The sequence below is a fragment of the Hordeum vulgare genome, chromosome 1H (genome assembly GCF_904849725.1).
Source record: "Hordeum vulgare subsp. vulgare chromosome 1H, MorexV3_pseudomolecules_assembly, whole genome shotgun sequence".
Classification (NCBI taxonomy): Eukaryota; Viridiplantae; Streptophyta; class Magnoliopsida; order Poales; family Poaceae; genus Hordeum; species Hordeum vulgare.
The window spans coordinates 498,386,038-498,404,191 of record NC_058518.1 but is presented as its reverse complement, the minus strand read 5'-3'; the positions used below and the strand labels follow the sequence as shown (position 1 = coordinate 498,404,191).

Genomic DNA, 18,154 nt, shown 5'->3' with positions numbered 1-18,154 from the left:
TTAACATCCTGATCAGCCGTAGCGGGTGGTTCATCTCCTAGCGCAGCATTAAGGACATAATCCTTCTTCCCAGCTTGTAAGATTAGCTTAAGATTACGAGCCCAGTCTACAAAGTTGCTTCCATCATCTTTCAGCTTAGCTTTCTCTAGGAACGTATTAAAATTCAGGGTGACTGTCGCGTGAGCCATGATCTACAACACAAATATATTCAAAGTGGACTTAGACTATGTTCAAGATAATTAGAGTTTAACTTAATCAAATTATTCGCTAAACTCCCACTCAAAAAGTACATCTCTCTAGTCATTTGAGTGGTTCATGATCCACTTACACTAGCTCAAGTCCGATCATCACGTGAGTTGAGTATAGTTTCAGTGGTAAGCATCCCTATGCTAATCATATCATCTATATCATTCATGATCGACCTTTCGGTCTCATGTGTTCCGAGGCCATGTCTACACATGCTAGGCTCGTCAAGCTTAACCCGAGTGTTCCGCGTGCGCAACTGTTTTGCACCCGTTGTATGTGAACGTTGAGTCTATCACACCCGATCATCACGTGGTGTCTCGAAACGACGAACTGTAGCAACGGTGCACAGTCGGGGAGAACACAATTTCGTCTTGAAATTTTAGTGAGAGATCACCTCATAATGCTACTGTCGTTCTAAGCAAAATAAGGTGCATAAAAGGATTAACATCACATGCAATTCATAAGTGACATGATATGGCCATCATCACGTGCTTCTTGATCTCCATCACCAAAGCACCGGCACGATCTTCTTGTCACCGGCGCCACACCATGATCTCCATCAACGTGTCGCCATCGGGGTTGTCGTGCTACTCATGCTATTACTACTAAAGCTACATCCTAGCAAAATAGTAAATGCATCTGCAAGCACAAACGTTAGTATAAAGACAACCCTATGGCTCCTGCCGGTTGCCGTACCATCGACGTGCAAGTCGATATTTTCTATTACAACATGATCATCTCATACATCCAATATATCACATCACATCGTTGGCCATATCACATCACAAGCATACCCTGCAAAAACAAGTTAGACGTCCTCTAATTTTGTTGTTGCATGTTTTACGTGGTGACCACGGGTATCTAGTAGGATCGTATCTTACTTACGCAAACACCACAACGGAGATATATGAGTTGCTATTTGACCTCATCCAAGGACCTCCTCAGTCAAATCTGATTCAACTAAAGTTGGAGAAACCGACACTTGCCAGTCATCTTTGAGCAACGGGGTTACTCGTAGCGATGAAACCAGTCTCTCGTAAGCGTACGAGTAATGTCGGTCCAAGCCGCTTCAATCCAACAATACCGCGGAATCAAGAAAAGACTAAGGTGGGCAGCAAAACGCACATGACCGCCCACAAAAACTTTTGTGTTCTACTCGAGAAGACATCTACGCATGAACCTAGCTCTGATACCACTAATGGGGAACGTCGCATGGGAAACAAAAAATTTCCTACGCGCACGAAGACCTATCATGGTGATGTCCATCTACGAGAAGGGATGAGTGATCTACGTACCCTTGTAGACCGTACAGCAGAAGCGTTAGTGAACGCGGTTGATGTAGTGGAACGTCCTCACGTCCCTCGATCCTCCCCGCGAAAAATCCCGCGATCAGTCCCACGATCAAGTACCGAACGGACGGCACCTCCGCGTTCAGCACACGTACAACTCGACGATGATCTCGGCCTTCTTGATCCAGCAATAGAGACGGAGAGGTAGAAGAGTTCTCCGGCAGCGTGACGGTGCTCCGGAGGTTGGTGATGATCTCGTCTCAGCAGGGTTCCGCCCGAGCTCCGCACAAACACGATCTAGAGGAAAAACCGTGGAGGTATGTGGTCGGGCTGCCGTGGAAAAGTCGTCTCAAATCAGCCCTAAAACCTCCGTACATATAGGTGGGAGACGGGGGGCCTTGCCTTGGGGCTCAAGGAGCCCCAAGGGGTTCGGCCGAGCCAAGGGGGGAAGGTCTCCCCCCCCCAAACCGAGTTGGACTTGGTTTGGTGGGTGGGAGTCCTTCCTTCCCTTCCCACCTCCTCTTTTTTTTTCTTTCTCTTTGATTTTTCTTCCAATGCGCATAGGGCCCTTTTGGGCTGTCCCACCAGCCCACTAAGGGCTGGTGCACCACCCTCAAGGCCTATGGGCTTCCCCGGGGTGGGTTGCCCCCCCCCCCCCCGGTGAACTCCCGGAACCCATTCGTCATTCCCGGTACATTCCCGGTAACTCCGAAAACCTTCCGGTAATCAAGTGAGGTCATCCTATATATCAATCTTCGTTTCCGGACCATTCCGGAAACCCTCGTGATGTCCGTGATCTCATCCGGGACTCCGAACAACATTCGGTAACCAACCATATAACTCAAATACGCATAAAACAACGTCAAACCTTAAGTGTGCAGACCCTGCGGGTTCGAGAACTATGTAGACATGACCCGAGAGACTCCTCGGTCAATATCCAATAGCGGGACCTGGATGCCCATATTGGATCCTACGTATTCTACGAAGATCTTATCGTTTGAACCTCAGTGCCAAGGATTCATATAATCCCGTATGTCATTCCCTTTGTCCTTCGGTATGTTACTTGCCCGAGATTCGATCGTCAGTATCCCCATACCTATTTCAATCTCGATTACCGGCAAGTCTCTTTACTCGTTCCGTAATACAAGATCCCGCAACTTACACTAAGTTACATTGCTTGCAAGGCTTGTGTGTGATGTTGTATTACCGAGTGGGCCCCGAGATACCTCTCCGTCACACGGAGTGACAAATCCCAGTCTTGATCCATACTAACTCAACGAACACCTTCAGAGATACCTGTAGAGCATCTTTATAGTCACCCAGTTACGTTGCTACGTTTGATACACACAAAGTATTCCTCCGGTGTTAGTGAGTTATATGATCTCATGGTCATAGGAACAAATACTTGACACGCAGAAAACAGTAGCAACAAAATGACACGATCAACATGCTACGTCTATTAGTTTGGGTCTAGTCCATCACGTGATTCTCCTAATGACGTGATCCAGTTATCAAGCAACAACACCTTGTTCATAATCAGAAGGCACTGACTATCTTTGATCAACTGGCTAGCCAATTAGAGGCTTGCTAGGGACAGTGTCTTGTCTATGTATCCACACATGTAAATGAGTCTTCATTCAATACAATTATAGCATGGATAATAAACGATTATCTTGATACAGGAATTATAATAATAACTATATTTATTATTGCCTCTAGGGCATAATTCCAACACCTGGGAGGGCCCGGACGGACTAGGCTAAAAGGTGGCAACCCACTCGAAGCATTCGGACAAGCAATGTCCTGGCAATAGAACCAGGTCCACTGCTAGTTCCTAACCGACTCGGACAACTGGAGAGAGGGGTAGCTAGTCTTTGTTTTCTTCTGGAAGCCTAAACCCCCGCAGAGCTGGAGGAGATGGGTCTTATCGTTCGACTGGCTAAGCTTTTTGACGGTTTGGGATCTAGCGGAGAAGATGTACTTAAAGAGCCCCCAGTGGGGGGGGCATCCAATAAAGCACTCGCAAAGGATGACGAATGCAGCGAGGTGGGCTATTGCGTTCGGAGGAAAATGGTGGAGCTGCGCCCCGAAGTAAGTCATGATACCTCGGAAGAAGGGATGGGGAGGCAAGGAGAAGCCCCTGAACACATGGCTGAGCAGCAGAACGCGCTCCCCCTCCTTCGGCGCCGGCTCCGCCTCGTCCTCCGGCAGCCTCCACGACTTGTCGACGATCATGTCGTGCTCCACCAGCTCCAGCAAGTCGTCCTCCGTCACCATGGAGGGGAGGAAATCCCCCTGGATCCAACCCGTCGGCAGTGCCCGCTGTCGCCGCTGAGCAGGGGCCGTCCCCTTCTTCTTCTTCTTCTGCGACTCGAGTTTGCTGGTCTGCCCCTTCGTCATGGCGAAGGCAACAGATCCGCAGAGGAGGAGAGGAAGGAGGAGGCTTGGTGCGCGCAGGGAGCTGCGGGAGGAGCGAGGTTAATGCGAGGAAGATGAGCAGCGCAACAAGAAATCCTCACCGGAGGGGCTTAAATAAGCTTCCGACTGAGTCACTAATAGGTGGACCCGAAATCTTATCTCCCCGACCGGCTGCTGCGATGTTAGTGGAGAATATAAAGGCGCGGTAATCGAGGCGGCAAAACCTACTCGATGGCGATGTCGTCATCCCCGCTGAGCGCGCGGCAATCAAAATTTGAGGATCCCGGGAAATCCGCCGCTGTCAGTTTGACCGGTCACATCGAAAGATTCCGCGGAAGCACTCGGTCCCTGACGGTTTGTTTCACTTGTATGTTAACTCGGATCACTGGTTGAAAGGATAAAATGGATCGGGGCAAACAACGCCAAAGTCACATCCATACCAGTCGGATCCATACTCCAGACATCACTTCATCGTTCCAACCCCGATCCATTCGGGGACTAATGATGGGGTTATAGTCCCAGGGTAGGGTCATATGCCTGCCCTATAGGTCCTACCCAAGGACTACCCTTAATAGAGGACAAGGCCCTTAGACAGTTCCGACTGAACTAAAGACTCCCCCATCATCCAATCGGTGACGAGCACTCGGAGCGTATTTAACGTACCGACTGGATTCCACTCTGTACATCGTAACCTCCCAGGATGGCAACGGTCATACATTTTCATACACCATTATTAACATTTAAGGCTTACGTTACCTGTAACGTAAGCATTTATTCATCGCTATTCCACCCCTGTCCACCGGGCCATTATGAAGGGCAGCGCACTCTATATAAGCCGCCCTTCCCCACTGGTGCAGGGGTTGGCATTTACTGTAATCCTATATTCCACTCGACACTAAGCTCCCAAGAGCACTAAGACGTAGGGCTTTTACCTCCACCGTAGAGGGGCCTGAACTCATACATCCTCGTCGTAGCTAAGAGCATCTCTAGTGGATGGTGTATATGGAGGTGGATGGTAAATTTACACGTCCATCCACGAGGCTACTCCTCGTGGAAATAAACACGTCTCGGCCACACTCGTGGAAGACGGAAACAGCTGCTCCCGCCCTGCTCCCGCCATCCTCCCGCCTCCGTCTAGAGGCCATTGAAGCTCGCCGACGACCACTCCCCTCTGGTAAGCTCTCTCCCGCCCTTCTATTTTCCATTCCCGTCGGTAGAGAGGAGGCGCGGGACGTCGGGCGGCCGCAGCACCGCTGGCCAGATCTGGCGACGACGGCGCGCGCCATGGAGAGGGGAGGGCGGGGTGAGAGAGGGGCTGGGGCGGCGCTGCGGCCGGCGCTGCGGGCGGAGGGGTGCGGGGCGGGGTGCGGGCGGCGGGGTGCGGCGGGCTGCGGGGGGGGGGGGGGGGGGGGCGGCACTGCGTGCGGGGGAGGGCGGCGAGATGCACGGGTGGGGCGTGCTGCGGGGGGCGGCGGCGCTGCGTGCGGGGGGCGGGTCTGCTATCACCCCGTGCAACTTCATCAATCGACATGACTACCGCTGCTGCACTTGGGCTTCTCCCTGGATATCCTAGGCACTTTGCGCCGCCTCCTAGGTCACCATCTTCCATGAACAACGGCGGAGCTGCTTCTGCGCATTGGCTTCAAGGTAGCAGGCTGCGTTCTTCTTTCAACGCAAGTGATGCGACAGTTGAAGACCTTGGCTTGCTCCTCGACTGGGAATCACAGTACCTTGGGGCACTCTGCCTCCCACCCAGCAGCCGTCCCCAACCCTGTCTTTCCACTGGCCTTACCAACAGAATGTACTCACCAAGGGCTCTTGATCCGGCAGCGCTCGTCCAGTCTCCAATTGGTGGCATGTCTCCTCGATCCCCTCGGCTTATGGAGCCAACATCGCCCATAAATGCCCGTTTTGGAGCCACTATCACGCAGCGTGAGATGTATGAGCAGTTCTCTAACCTGAACAAGCACCAGCTGCCATCAGTGGGTTCGCCGCGGAATTCCAATGTTGCTTCATGGGGCAATGCGGGTTCCCCAATGGGTAAGGTTGACTGGGGCGTCGATGGTGAGGAGCTGGATCGATTGGATCCTATGATGTGTATGGTCCTCTTGCTGTTTTTGATGTTAATTGCTGTTTTTGCTGTTAATTGCTGTTTTTGCTGTTATTGCAGAATTTGATGTCCATTGCTGTTAATTGTTGCTGTCCATTGTTGCTGTCCATTGCTGTTAATTGCTGTCCATTGTTGTTGTTCATTGCTGTCCATTGCTGTCAATTTGATGTCTAAAATAGCTGTCTAAAATTTGTATTTGTCTATTGCTTGCAGATGAATGATGAGCAAACCTTCTTGGACATCATTGATTTTGGTTACACACAAACACAACTAGAAAGTCCAATTGGAGAGCAACCAACCCCATCAACTCAGCATCAAGCAACACCAATAACAGAGAAAGCAAAATCCAACAAAGGAAAAAATTGGTCTAGTGAGGAGGACAAGATTTTGATAGCAGCATGGGGAAATACAAGTTTGGATAGTGTCGGGACAGATCAAAACAGAGATGCTTATTGGGCTAGAATTTCAGAGTACTACAACTCACACAAGATGTCATCATGGCCGGAGCGTAATGCTAATGCAATCAATTGCCGTTACACATTGATTAACAAAGAGACCGAAAGATTTTGTGGTTGCCTTCAGCAGATTTTGTGGTTGCCTTTAGCAGATTTGATGTCTAAAATAGCTGTCTAAAATTTGTATTTGTCTATTGCTCATAGACACTAGTGGTATGACTGATATGCAAAAGCAGTTCTACCAAGCTAAGCAGAATGAGATCCTTGCTCGTCGCCTAGAGTAAGAACTATTTGATGCTTTATCCTAGTTGTTGTAAGAACTATTTGATGCTTTATCCTATTTTATTGATAGCACTGCATTACAAAGACATTTGGAAATATAGTCGTTGGAATATACACGTCCTATATACACGTTCCACTGAAAAACTGGGAGGTGTAAAATTTAGCAAGGTGTATATGGACGTGTATATGAAGATATACACGTCCAAATTTACATGTTCCACTAGAGATGTTCTAAGGCTCTGCCCATCCTTTCGTACCCTACACATCTACTGTCAGACTTATACCCACGACACTCTCAAGGCATCTGAGGTAAGGTTCTCTCTGCCTGGTCAACCTGGTTGACATCTTCTTCATGATCGACACATATGTTGGGTCAAAGGGCTATTGCATCAAAGTTTTTTTAGTTCATTGGACGGTGGCTTAGTTCTGCTCCACCCATGTCTGTTTTAGTGTCCCTCGTTTTTTCGAAAATCAACGAGATATGCACAGGATTTTAGAAAATATCAAGCAACTTGAAATATCATCTTTGGTTTTGAACTTGATTTCCTATACACTTTTGATATAATTTACCTATGCTTATTTCAATTTATTTATTTTACCGTGGAGCCATGGTGTTTTGGGTTCACGACAGTTGGAAGTCGGGTTCAATGACCATGGAGCCTCACCTTTTCACCAAACTTTGTTGCTGCAAGCTATGGTGCACCATTAGAGCCTACAATATGGCTTCTCGGCTTGACTACCGCCTAATGGGCAGTTTTCATTTTCACGCACTTAAATATCCGATTCTGATTTTCCCGTCTCTACGATTCTAGTCCTTTTTCTTGTTTTCCTATGTAGCCTTCTGTGTATTGATCATCTTGTGGAGATCTATAGTGGCGACATGCGATTAGACATTGGAGAAACCTATGGAGCCTGTGAGGCTTGGAGGAAGCAAAATTCAATGTAAAGGGTGAAATGTTGAGTGGGAGTGTGGTGACTATATGTAAGAACAGTAGATGCAACACATTTGTCACGTTGATATCAAATGACACAAGGATTCCCACATCATGCTTGAATTGTGCTACATGGTGTTTGTTGTAGCCGCGTAAAATTCATCTTTACTAGAAGGGTGGAGCGCGCTTCACCGCGTCATTGGTGGTTTTGGGATTTTATAATTTTTTGTTATTTGGTTTGATGGGTGGAGGAGATGATAAACTGTTTTTTCTCTTATAATGCTGTTTTTATGGACCTTTCATTATATGTTATGTGTTAAGCAACCCATACTTATACTATATGGAGGATTATTTTTTTGCGATGCTGTCTGCACGTACCTTATTATGCTACAATGTTACACACTGACAGAAATCGTTGAGCTGGTCAATATCATGAACCAGATTCAAATTGGAAAAACATCTCAATCAAAAGAAAGAGCTCCTTGAGAAATTGCAGGCTCACTCAAAATTCGGAACCAAATTCAAAATGAAATACCCGAATCACATGAAAGAGCTCTAAAATAGGGAGCGAAAAGATATATTTTACCTTGGACGATCCACATGTTTTATTTATCTGGATCCACATGTTTTTATGGACAGTGGGGAAGGATCCTTCCACCGTTTGCTCTCGCATCAACCAGATTATTAAAAAAAACAGTCAAGATGATGAGCCCGAATGGCCGGAGGGCAAAACATATACCATGTGGTGGATTTTTCGCATGAGACTTCTTCATCAAACATATAAATAATACTTCCTTCGTTTCAAAATAAATGACTCAAAAAAAAACTCGGAACGAAGGAAGTACTACGCTACCCGCCATTCTAGGGCAAGTCCTTCACACGTTCGTTCTGGATCGAGCGATCTACCTCGCTACAATTCTTTACGGTGTTGTCAAAAATAACCTGACAATGCAATTCAGTATAATATCTTACACGTCTCTCAAAGCATTCCATATATCCTTGCTTAACCCACCGCCTAGAAGAAACGGCAAGTGGGTTACAGAACCCGGCCAAGTTGGTGGAAGAAGACCTGAAGAAAGTGGCTAGAAGGTCGGCAAGTGGGTTACATGACCCGATCGGGCCGAAGGAAGAAGACATGATGAAAGAGCCTAGACAAGGTCGACAAATGGGTTATAGGACATGGTCGGGCCGAAGGAAGAAGAAATGAAGGAAGTGGTTAGAAGGTCAACAAGTGGGTTACAGGACCCCAGTTGGGCCGGAGGAAGAAGCCATGATGGAAGCGCCTAGAGAAGGTCGGCAGGTGGGTTACAGGATCCAACCAGACCGAAGGAAAAAAGCCATGATGAAAGTGCCTAGAAGGTCGGTAAGTGGGTTAGAGGACATGTCCAGACCGAAGGAAGAAGCCGTGATGGAAGCGCCTAGAGAAGGTGGGGAAGTAGGTTATTACAGGACCCGACCGGGTCGAAGGAAAAAACCATGATGAAAGCACCTAGAAGGTCAGTAAGTGGGTTAGAGGACCTGTCTCGGCTGAAGAAAGGAGACATGATGGAAGCGCTTAGAAGGTCGGCAAGTGAGTTAGAGGACCCAGCCGTGCCGGAGGAAGAACCCATGAAGGAAGCGTCGATGACGCCGCACATTGTGTTCCGAATGCCATGCATTGACAAGCAACCCAAACCAACACGACATCCAACATCTTCAACTCAAAATACCGAGACGCCGCGGGCTACCTACCAGGACATCAGCTTCATGAAAGAGAACGTCTGTTTGGCCCGGATTCTGTCTGTTTGGGTGACAATGGGGCTGCCCATGTCCGGATCGGTGCGCCCAATGGGGATTAAAAAATTTAGAAAAAACAAAAAAATGCCAGAAAAATGTAAATAAAATTCAAACATTAATAATTATATATTAATAATTCAACGGCCCCACGGCCCATAGTCCTTAATTAACGTAATTTAAGAAAACAGATAAAAGTGCGTCGTCCCGCGCTGGTGCCTTGCCCGTCGATGTCTTCAGGCGCCGTCGTTGTCGTCATCGTTGCTAGTGAGCTCGATGTACGGCGGCATCGTCCAGAGGTGGGCCGACGGCCCCTGGAAGGTTGGCGGCGCTCCTGGCACCTACACCACCTCCCCGCGCGGCCATGACTCGCGCTCCGGTGACCGCGACAGCGTGGGGAACCAAGGCTGGGACCCCACTCCCTGGGCCATCTTCGTGGCCGTGCACGACCACGTCCAGAGCTGGCCTACCGGATTTGGGGGGAACGCGGCCACTGGTTGCCCCTCGTGCACCTCCTCCTTCACCGCCATAGGCTGCTCCTCCGGGATGGCCACGTCGCTGGTCGCGGAGAGGGCCATCATCTCCTCCAGTCCCACCCACTGGCGCTCATCGTACGTGTTCATGGAATCTTCCATGACACGCTGGACGAGACGTGCCTCCTCTTCTTCGGTGAAGTGAGGAGGTGGTGGTGGCGACGAAGAGGACGACGGCGACGGGGTCGGCGTTAGGCCGCGCACCCGTGTACGCTCGTGCACCTGGGGAGGGCTCGGAGGGTGCACCCGGCGCTCTAAACGTGCCCGCCGCGGGCTGTTGTTTTCACCGACAAAATAGGATTCACGTCGCACGTCGTGCTCATCGCGGAACCACGTGTCCCACACGGGGAATCCACGGTGTACCTCGGGTCATAGTAGAGGTCGCCGGGGAGGCGGCGTCGTCGACGTTGAATCTTGTCGCGGCGGGCACGACCGCTCGTTAGCACCGACGGGATCGACACCCAATCGGCGAAGAGGTGCCAGTTGTTCGGCAAGTGGACGTCGCTTCAGGGGAGCGGCGACCTTGTCTCCCAGTATCAGCGGCACACATCTGCATGGACATACTGCCGGGAGCACGTCGAGGGGCAACGGAGAAGGGTAACGGAGCAGGCCGTCGCGGAGGAGAAGAATGGCCGTGCGCCCCTTCCCCTTGCCGCCGGTGCTCCACCACCCCATTGCTGTTGGCGACCGGAGAGCTCAAGGGAGGGGGAGAAAGCTAGGGTTTGGAGCGGGCACGAGGGTTTGGTGTCGGTCCCGAGGAGACAGTGGAGTGGGCGCGTGAGCTGTGCCGGTCCACGGCTTCCCCATTTAAGAAGGACGGCGACCGTCCGCCTGACTGGATGACAGGTGGGGTCTATCGAGCGTGCGCAGTAAATACGGCGATAAGAGGTAGGTGACTGCCTGCCACGCGTCCCCGACGTGAACGAGAGGAGGGCTCGAGCGCGTCCGCTCCTTGTCCGCTAGGACCCGAACCGGATGCATGTTTGCGCCGGAAATGGGTCGGCCCGGACAGAGATGCGTCCAAGGCGACGTGTGCTGAACCGTGAGGTTTGTCCGTTTCGCTCCAAACGGATAAGGCCAGACCGCATGGGGTCGTGCGACTGGAGTTGCCCTGACAGCATTTGTAGTCTAATCTGATGAACCGGACCTAGGTTTTCTCCGGTACTCAAAGGGGGGGCACAGATAAAAATGGCCATGCATGGAACGCGGTCGATGCAATCCCAGTAGTACTAGCTAGGCTGATGAGGCATTTATAATTCACCGTGATGATGGCGATCCCAAGTACTGTTGTTAAGCTGTACTGCCAAGAGCAGCACGTGCTAATTAACCACCAACCGTGATGGAGAGAAAAGTAACCACGGCCGAGTGAGAGATTAGTTAGATTAAAAATAGCAGACGACACACCACTCCCGTTGGCCATGTTTGGAGGGAGGGTACGTCGCCGACCTGGACGAGGAGGACAGACACACACAAAACGGACCCATTTCCCGCGGCGCCTGCAGCTCGCGCCACCCATCCCATCCCATCCCATCCCACCCCCCCTTTCCTCTCCTCGCCTCCCTCGCAAAACCGCCCTCCCCCCGAATCTAGCCAGCCACGCCCACGCTCACGCCCACGCCCACGCCCACGCGCCAGCCAGCCAGCCACCGGGCATCCCTCCTCCCATCTCTCTCTCTCGCGCGCGCGGGGGCGCGAGGTCGGACGGGCGGACGGACGGACGGCCGGCCCGCGCGCGTCGGCGTGCGTGCGTGATGCGGTGGTGACTGGCGGCGATGAGCGCGTGATGGCGCCGCCGTTCCTCAAGACCGGGCACGGCCGCGACTCCAGGTTCTCCTTCAGGCGGCGCAAGTCGGGCAAGGCCTCGTCCACGCCCTCCTCGCCGCTCTCGTCGGTGTCGTCCTCGGCGTCGTCGGAGGACGTCCTCCTCGACCCCGGGAGCCCGACCATGGACCCGTCCGCCAAGACCCAGACGCTGCCGTGCGCCAGGCGGGCGCTCTCCCGGAGCAGCTGCGGGTCCAGGGGCAAGTTGTCCGTCGACCTCATCCCGCCGCCGCTCGCCGGCGGCCCCTCCGACGCGCCCAGGTCGTCCACGTCCGCCGCGCCGCCCCCCAAGCCCGCGCCCCGGCCCGAGGGCCCGCCTTCAGGTGCGTGCCTTCGTGACCACCGTTTGATTTCCAGTTCCAGCTAGCTAGGTAGCGTGATCGACGATGATCAATGCGGCGGCCTTGCTCCACGAATGAATTTCTCCGGTGGTGTTCGATCGGTTGCAGACGCGGACATGGTGAAGGAGAAGTTCTCCAAGCTGCTGCTGGGGGAGGACATGTCCGGCACCGGCAAAGGAGTTTCGTCGGCTCTCGCTCTGTCCAATGCCATCACCAATCTCGCAGGTAATCACTCCCTTTCCTTCCCAATGTTTCCATTTGATGCCGTCGTCAATCTAGCAGCTAATCACTCAATTTCATATCAAATCTTTCCATTTCCATTCCGTGAATCTTTTTGAGATAAATCAAAGGAATTTTTGCTGTGTGAAAAAAATCGGTCTAAGAAATGAGAGTGCGTCCAAAGCTATCATCAGAGGATAATGTGCATAACAGGGCCTAGTATATACTCAAAAGTAGTTGTCACTACAAATTCCAAACATAAATAATTGTATAAATGATATTAATCCTCAAAATAGATTAGTGGACATGAGATGAAACATCTTTTTTGTACACGAGACGATCTTCGACCTTGCAATGAGTCATTGCACGACTAAATTGGGAATCCTATCAGGTGCTTGATGCATGATTTCTAGATTTCAAATCATTTTGATTCGTGGTTGGTTTCTTGTGGATCTTACCAGTTATGTGTTCTTTCTCGTGATGGCACGCTGTTGCAGCTTCCGTGTTCGGTGAGTCGCGGCGTCTCCAACCGATGGCCCCTGAGCAGAAGGCTCGGTGGACAAAGGAGATCGACTGGCTTCTCTCGGTTGCCGATTTCATCGTCGAGTTCGTTCCTTCACGCCAGGAGGCAGAGGATGGCAGCACCATGGAGGTCAGTAATGAATCCCCAACCCCTATTTTAATCTCACTTGGTTGGTTATGTTGCTTTGGGGGTCCTACAAAAAACAATTGTCATTACAATGAAGGTGATAAGTATTTCAGTTGCACGATTAGTGAAGAAGTACAATGTGGGCTGTGCCTATTGCAACCTCATTATGCCAATCCAATAACAAGTTTACAACTAATTACAATAGTACATTTTTATTCTTTTTTGACAACCAGATTATGATAACTCAGCAACGCAGAGATTTGCTGATGAACATCCCGGCATTGCGCAAGCTGGACGGAATGCTCCTTGTAATACAAAATTCCACACCCTTCTCTGAATTGTATACGAAATTGATGTGAAGGTACCTGAATTGCTAATTTGTTACCATTGCACATTTCTGCTGTCGAACAGGACTATCTCGATAGTTTCAGCGACAAGCAGGAGTTTTGGTATGTGAAGAAAAATGACAATGAATCCGAGAATGGCGACACGGCGGAGCAGAGTGACAAATGGTGGCTCCCGACGGTCAAGGTCCCACCCGATGGTCTGTCAGACTCGACGAGGAGATGGCTTCAGCACCAAAAGGAGCTTGTCAACCAAGTCTTGAAGGCAACAATGGCCATCAATGCTAATGTTCTCATGGAGATGGATGTTCCAGAAGCTTACATGGAGACTCTGCCTAAGGTGATCCATAAGAACACAAGGACGTTATTATACAGCAATTACATTTACCTTGCCTGACTACATTACTGTGATCCCACATGACAAAATCCTCTTATTCTTATGCTTGGTAGAATGGGAAATCTACACTTGGGGACTCGATGTACAAGCTTATAACCGACGATTATTTCGACCCCGAAGAACTCATAGCAACGGTAGACCTGTCGAACGAATACAACATTGTTGATCTGAAGAACCGGATTGAAGCGTCGGTCGTCATTTGGCAAAAGAAAATGCAGAGGGACGGCAAGTCGTGGGGCCATGGCGTCAGCCACGAGAAGCGGGGCCGATTTGAGGGGAGGGCGGAGAACGTTCTTCTCCTCCTCAAGCACAGATTTCCAGGGATTTCCCAATCAGCTCTGGACATCAGCAAAATCCAGTACAACAGGGTACCAACAATTTTCACTGTGTTTTCGGAATTGCTACAGTACATTTTGATTACTATGATGTCAACTACATACATTGTTTTTAAAGGATGTTGGCAGTGCCATTCTGGAGAGCTACTCCAGAACACTGGAGAGCCTAGCCTACACCGTCATGTCCCGCATCGAGGACGTTCTCCACGCCGACTCCCTCACCCAAGACCCCAAGAAAGGGGACTCGATGAGGATGCCGAGCTTGACATCCGACGACACGGACACGGTGGTCCAGGAGGCCAAGGACGAGATGGGGAGGCTGGGAAGAATGGAGCCGGTTAACTCGACATTGTTCGACTACGTGGGGCCCCGGGACGGCAGCATTGAGACCATGATACTAGAGTCGCAGGATCCCCAGGGTAAGAAGCTGAGCAAGGTCTCGCAAATCGGCACCAAGAGGTACTCCTACCTGGACAAGCTTGAGAATCTGAGCGGAACAAGGAGCCCCATATCTAGACACTAGTTGCGCGCCGCTGCCCGTAGGGGGGGTGGGGGAGACACATGTGTGCTTGAGCCTCCGGAGTGAAATGCATGTAAATATGTGTTGAGAGCATTGTGATCAAGGTGCAGAACTTTGGGTGTACCATTGTGACTTGTGAGGTTTATGTACGCTTTCGGACACCTGTGTGTATCTCCATTGTGTTGGATCCCCACTGGAAATTTGGTGCAGAGGCCAAGATGATGTGCTGCTCAAGTGTGACCCCCCATGCTCTATACATGAACCAAATAATCATGAGATCTTCCACACTGAGCCTGAGAAATGGACATGTGATTTTTTAGCATACTTCTGAACTACTGAGCGTTGAACTCTTCTAGCTAGACCCTGTTTTCCATGAAAGCAACCTTTCTAGTGTGTTATAGGAGTTTTGCAATGCATGTCAGATTCGACCACGCAATGCATGATTGATGGTATTTATCAGACGCTACCAAAACAGATGGCCGCAACGGCAACTGTTACTACTTAATTACTACTCCCTCCGTTCCAAAATATAAGACCTTTTAGGAATTTCACTAAAAGACTACATACGGAGCAAAATGAATAAATCTATATTCTAAAATATGTCTATGTACATCCGTATGTAGTTTATAGTACAATCTCTAAAAGGTCTTATATTTAGGAACGGAGGGAGTAGTAAGTACTTCCTTCTTCTTAAGACGAATGATTTAACTTTGTACTAACATTACTTGTGCAGCTGTGCACATAGAGTAGAGTAGGCCGGCTGGACAATGTGTATTGCCGAGTGACATGCATATGATGGATCGATCGGCACTGTACGCACACTGGACAAGTGATTAAAACCACACAGCGGTACAACGAAAGGGATTAAAGAGCAAATGATCTAGCAGTAATTGTGTGCATCACGTAGGCAACAAGGTACAGCATCAAGTATCAACAGAAAGACATGGATACGGGGGATCCGATTCCGATCCATGAGATCAGACGGGATCCATGGTACACAAGCACGAGGCGAGGCGAGGCGAGGATTAGATTTAGATCTTGCCGCGTGGTCCCGGGGTGGGCGGCAGCTGGGGCCCCTTCTTGATGGGGAGCAGGTCGGGGGAGGCGGATGCGCTGACGTAGGCGACCAGGGAGCCGCCGCCGATGAGCAGGAACTTGAGCAGCAGGCCGCGCTTGGTGAAGGGCGCGGCGAAGGTGTTGAAGAACTTGCTCTGCAGGCCGTTGTAGGGCGACGCCGCGTCGCTGCCGTACAGGTCCCACTGCCCCGTCGTGTTGGCGATGTCGTCCAGGTCGAAGTACACGCTCTTCTCCCCGTACTTGGCCACCACCGCCGCCCCGCGAGCCCTGCATGCGTCCATGGCGTGCGACGGAGCTTGAGTGAATCACGCTCCGTTGCTCTCTCGGTGGTGTGCGTGGCGTGTCATGCGTTTACTAAGCCGTGTGTGTGTAAGTTCGTATACCTGCGGGTGGAGCGGGAGGCGGCGGCGGAGGAGGGCCGGACGGCGAGCTTGCGGCCGGAGATGGAGCTGCCGGAGAGGCCCTTTACGGCGGCCGGCTGGACGGCGACGAGCGACGCCATTGCGGTCGAGCTGTGCGGTGGGAGGAGTGTCCTGCTTCTGCTTCTGGAGCTGCGGGGATCGGCCGGCGGATGCTGTTAAGGATTTGAAACGCTTGGCCGTCGATGAGGTTTGCGTGGCGCGGGGCGGAGATGAGCGAGGCCCATAGGGAGGGCGCCACGCGGCCGGCTCCGGATAGGCCTATCCTGATCCCCTGACCCGGTGGCGGCCGGGGTGACATGACATGGCGCCCGCCCGGCTTTGCTGGTGGTCGTGGAGTGGAGGAGATCTCGCCGTCCGTTCGGGACAGGATAGCTCGTAGAGATACCGTGGGCCCACGAGGCTTGCCAGGACAGCACGTGCACGGATCGTATTATTAGCCTGGTTGTAATGGATAGTGTATGATACCACGTTCCTAATGCATAATATCATATGTTACTATCATATGATAATTTATTTATTGTCATGCAAGACATATAGTAGCACATCATTTAATATGATACGGTATCATAATATGATACGGTATCATAATATGATACTCAACCTTTTTTTTCTTATTTAATTTTATGCAGCTTACCGAAATTGATTAGTTGACATATATGATACTATCTATGATACTCCCTTTACACACAGCCTTATTTGCTAAAGGAAATTGAAGAGGGATCCATATATATATGCAGGTGGCGACGTTGCATGCACACGTACGTACAGCACAGACCATGCATGCATGCATGCACCGAGCGTGGCGTCCGACGTGGTAGTACGTACGCGAGGACTATACGGCGTATACGTACCACTTATACGTATTACAAGTGCTCTTAATTAAGCACCATCCCATCGTACGTGATGATGTGTGTGACACTAACGACCCATTGATTTCGTTCGTTAAATGGGGAGGCTATGTACAGTACAACAGCACAGCACGATACCCATACGGCCGACGGGGCAAGATGGAGATCTGAGATCGTAGCTAGCTCAACTCGCGCGTGCTCACTCGCAAAATAAAGTATGACAAAACATGGAATACAAATGTACTCCCTCCGTTCCAAAATATAAGACCTTTTAAAGATTCCGTTACGAGACTACACACGGAATAAAATGAATGAATCTATACTCTAAAATATGTCTATGTACATCCGTATGTAGTTTATAGTGCAATCTCTAAAAGGTCTTATACTTAGGAACGGAGAAAGTATTTTGCATTGGTACTTTCCATGCTTGCATGTGCAAGTGAACAAAAAAAATATGTAAGCGAACTAATTTGTGGTCAGATGATCAGTGATGGTCAGTAGGCAAGTGGTATCTTCGGCCCATCACAGTTTAAGTTCTATATTTGAAACTGATGCTCACATTTCTTTCAATTTATTTTAAGCTTTTCACAATGTGCGTTCTGTGGGGAAATGTTCCCTTCGACGAATGCGCCTATAGCGACTTCGTCAATCTCAAAAAAATATACCGAGTCATTCTATTAAGGTGCATAGTGCATGCATGCGTTTATATGAATGAATGCATGTGCATATATATCAATGTATGAGTATGTCTATGTCTATATTGTGTTAAAAAAAACATGTGCGAGTAAGCAGGATGATGGCTTTTCCCCATTCTATCCATATTGAACCGGGTTCCGCTAGATAACGAGACATCAAACACAAGAATGAAAAAAAGTGTCTTAGCACCAAAGTTTAAATAACAGAACCGGACGGTTCAAACAACTCTAAGAGCATCTCTAGCAGACCCGTATAACGCTACGATCTGCAAAATAACCGTTAAAATACGGGTCGGCGCGAAAAATGTTGCCCGGTCAGACCCCGCAAACGCGTTGGACCCGTAAATTTTTTTGAGAGACGCGACAAAATCCCACCGCCGACCCACGAAAACATAGGTTTCCGCCTCATCCCTATGGTGCCCCGTATCCTAGAAAAGCGGTTGGCGGG

At 50.1% G+C, this 18,154-nt stretch overlaps 3 protein-coding genes across 3 annotated transcripts; 2 read left to right on the top strand and 1 right to left on the bottom strand.

Annotated features, from left to right (window-relative positions):
- The first annotated feature begins 5,482 nt into the window (after positions 1–5,482).
- On the top strand, positions 5,483–6,802 carry LOC123402113 (zinc finger CCCH domain-containing protein 50-like). Its single transcript, XM_045095997.1, has 4 exons — positions 5,483–6,055; positions 6,124–6,177; positions 6,277–6,571; positions 6,723–6,802. Exons 1-4 carry the CDS (start codon positions 5,483–5,485, stop codon positions 6,800–6,802), a joined length of 1,002 nt encoding a protein of 333 aa, XP_044951932.1.
- A 4,838-nt stretch (positions 6,803–11,640) lies between these two features.
- Positions 11,641–14,951, top strand: LOC123450072 (rop guanine nucleotide exchange factor 9-like). The gene is made up of 7 exons (XM_045127479.1): positions 11,641–12,182; positions 12,309–12,425; positions 12,917–13,071; positions 13,302–13,376; positions 13,480–13,752; positions 13,863–14,177; positions 14,263–14,951. Exons 1-7 carry the CDS (start codon positions 11,822–11,824, stop codon positions 14,665–14,667), a joined length of 1,701 nt encoding a protein of 566 aa, XP_044983414.1. The 5' UTR covers positions 11,641–11,821; the 3' UTR covers positions 14,668–14,951.
- Positions 14,952–15,528: 577 nt separating this feature from the next.
- Positions 15,529–16,315, bottom strand: LOC123450083 (photosystem I reaction center subunit VI, chloroplastic). The gene is made up of 2 exons (XM_045127491.1): positions 16,125–16,315; positions 15,529–16,008 (listed from the first exon to the last, which is right to left on the bottom strand). The coding sequence occupies exons 1-2, from the start codon at positions 16,241–16,243 to the stop codon at positions 15,696–15,698; spliced, it is 432 nt and encodes a 143-aa protein (XP_044983426.1). The 5' UTR covers positions 16,244–16,315; the 3' UTR covers positions 15,529–15,695.
- Between the last annotated feature and the right edge of the window lie 1,839 nt (positions 16,316–18,154).

Coding starts and splice junctions, on each gene's coding strand:
- LOC123402113 (XM_045095997.1), top strand. CDS start 5,483: ATGACTACCGCTGCTGCACTTGGGCTTCTCCCTGGATATCCTAGGCAC. Junction 6,178..6,276: donor CATTGTTGCTGTCCATTGCT/GTTAATTGCTGT, acceptor TATTGCTTGCAG/ATGAATGATGAGCAAACCTT. Junction 6,572..6,722: donor GATGTCATCATGGCCGGAGC/GTAATGCTAATG, acceptor TATTGCTCATAG/ACACTAGTGGTATGACTGAT.
- LOC123450072 (XM_045127479.1), top strand. CDS start 11,822: ATGGCGCCGCCGTTCCTCAAGACCGGGCACGGCCGCGACTCCAGGTTC. Junction 13,377..13,479: donor AGCTGGACGGAATGCTCCTT/GTAATACAAAAT, acceptor GCTGTCGAACAG/GACTATCTCGATAGTTTCAG. Junction 13,753..13,862: donor ACATGGAGACTCTGCCTAAG/GTGATCCATAAG, acceptor TATGCTTGGTAG/AATGGGAAATCTACACTTGG.
- LOC123450083 (XM_045127491.1), bottom strand. CDS start 16,243: ATGGCGTCGCTCGTCGCCGTCCAGCCGGCCGCCGTAAAGGGCCTCTCC. Junction 16,009..16,124: donor GCCTCCCGCTCCACCCGCAG/GTATACGAACTT, acceptor GGACGCATGCAG/GGCTCGCGGGGCGGCGGTGG.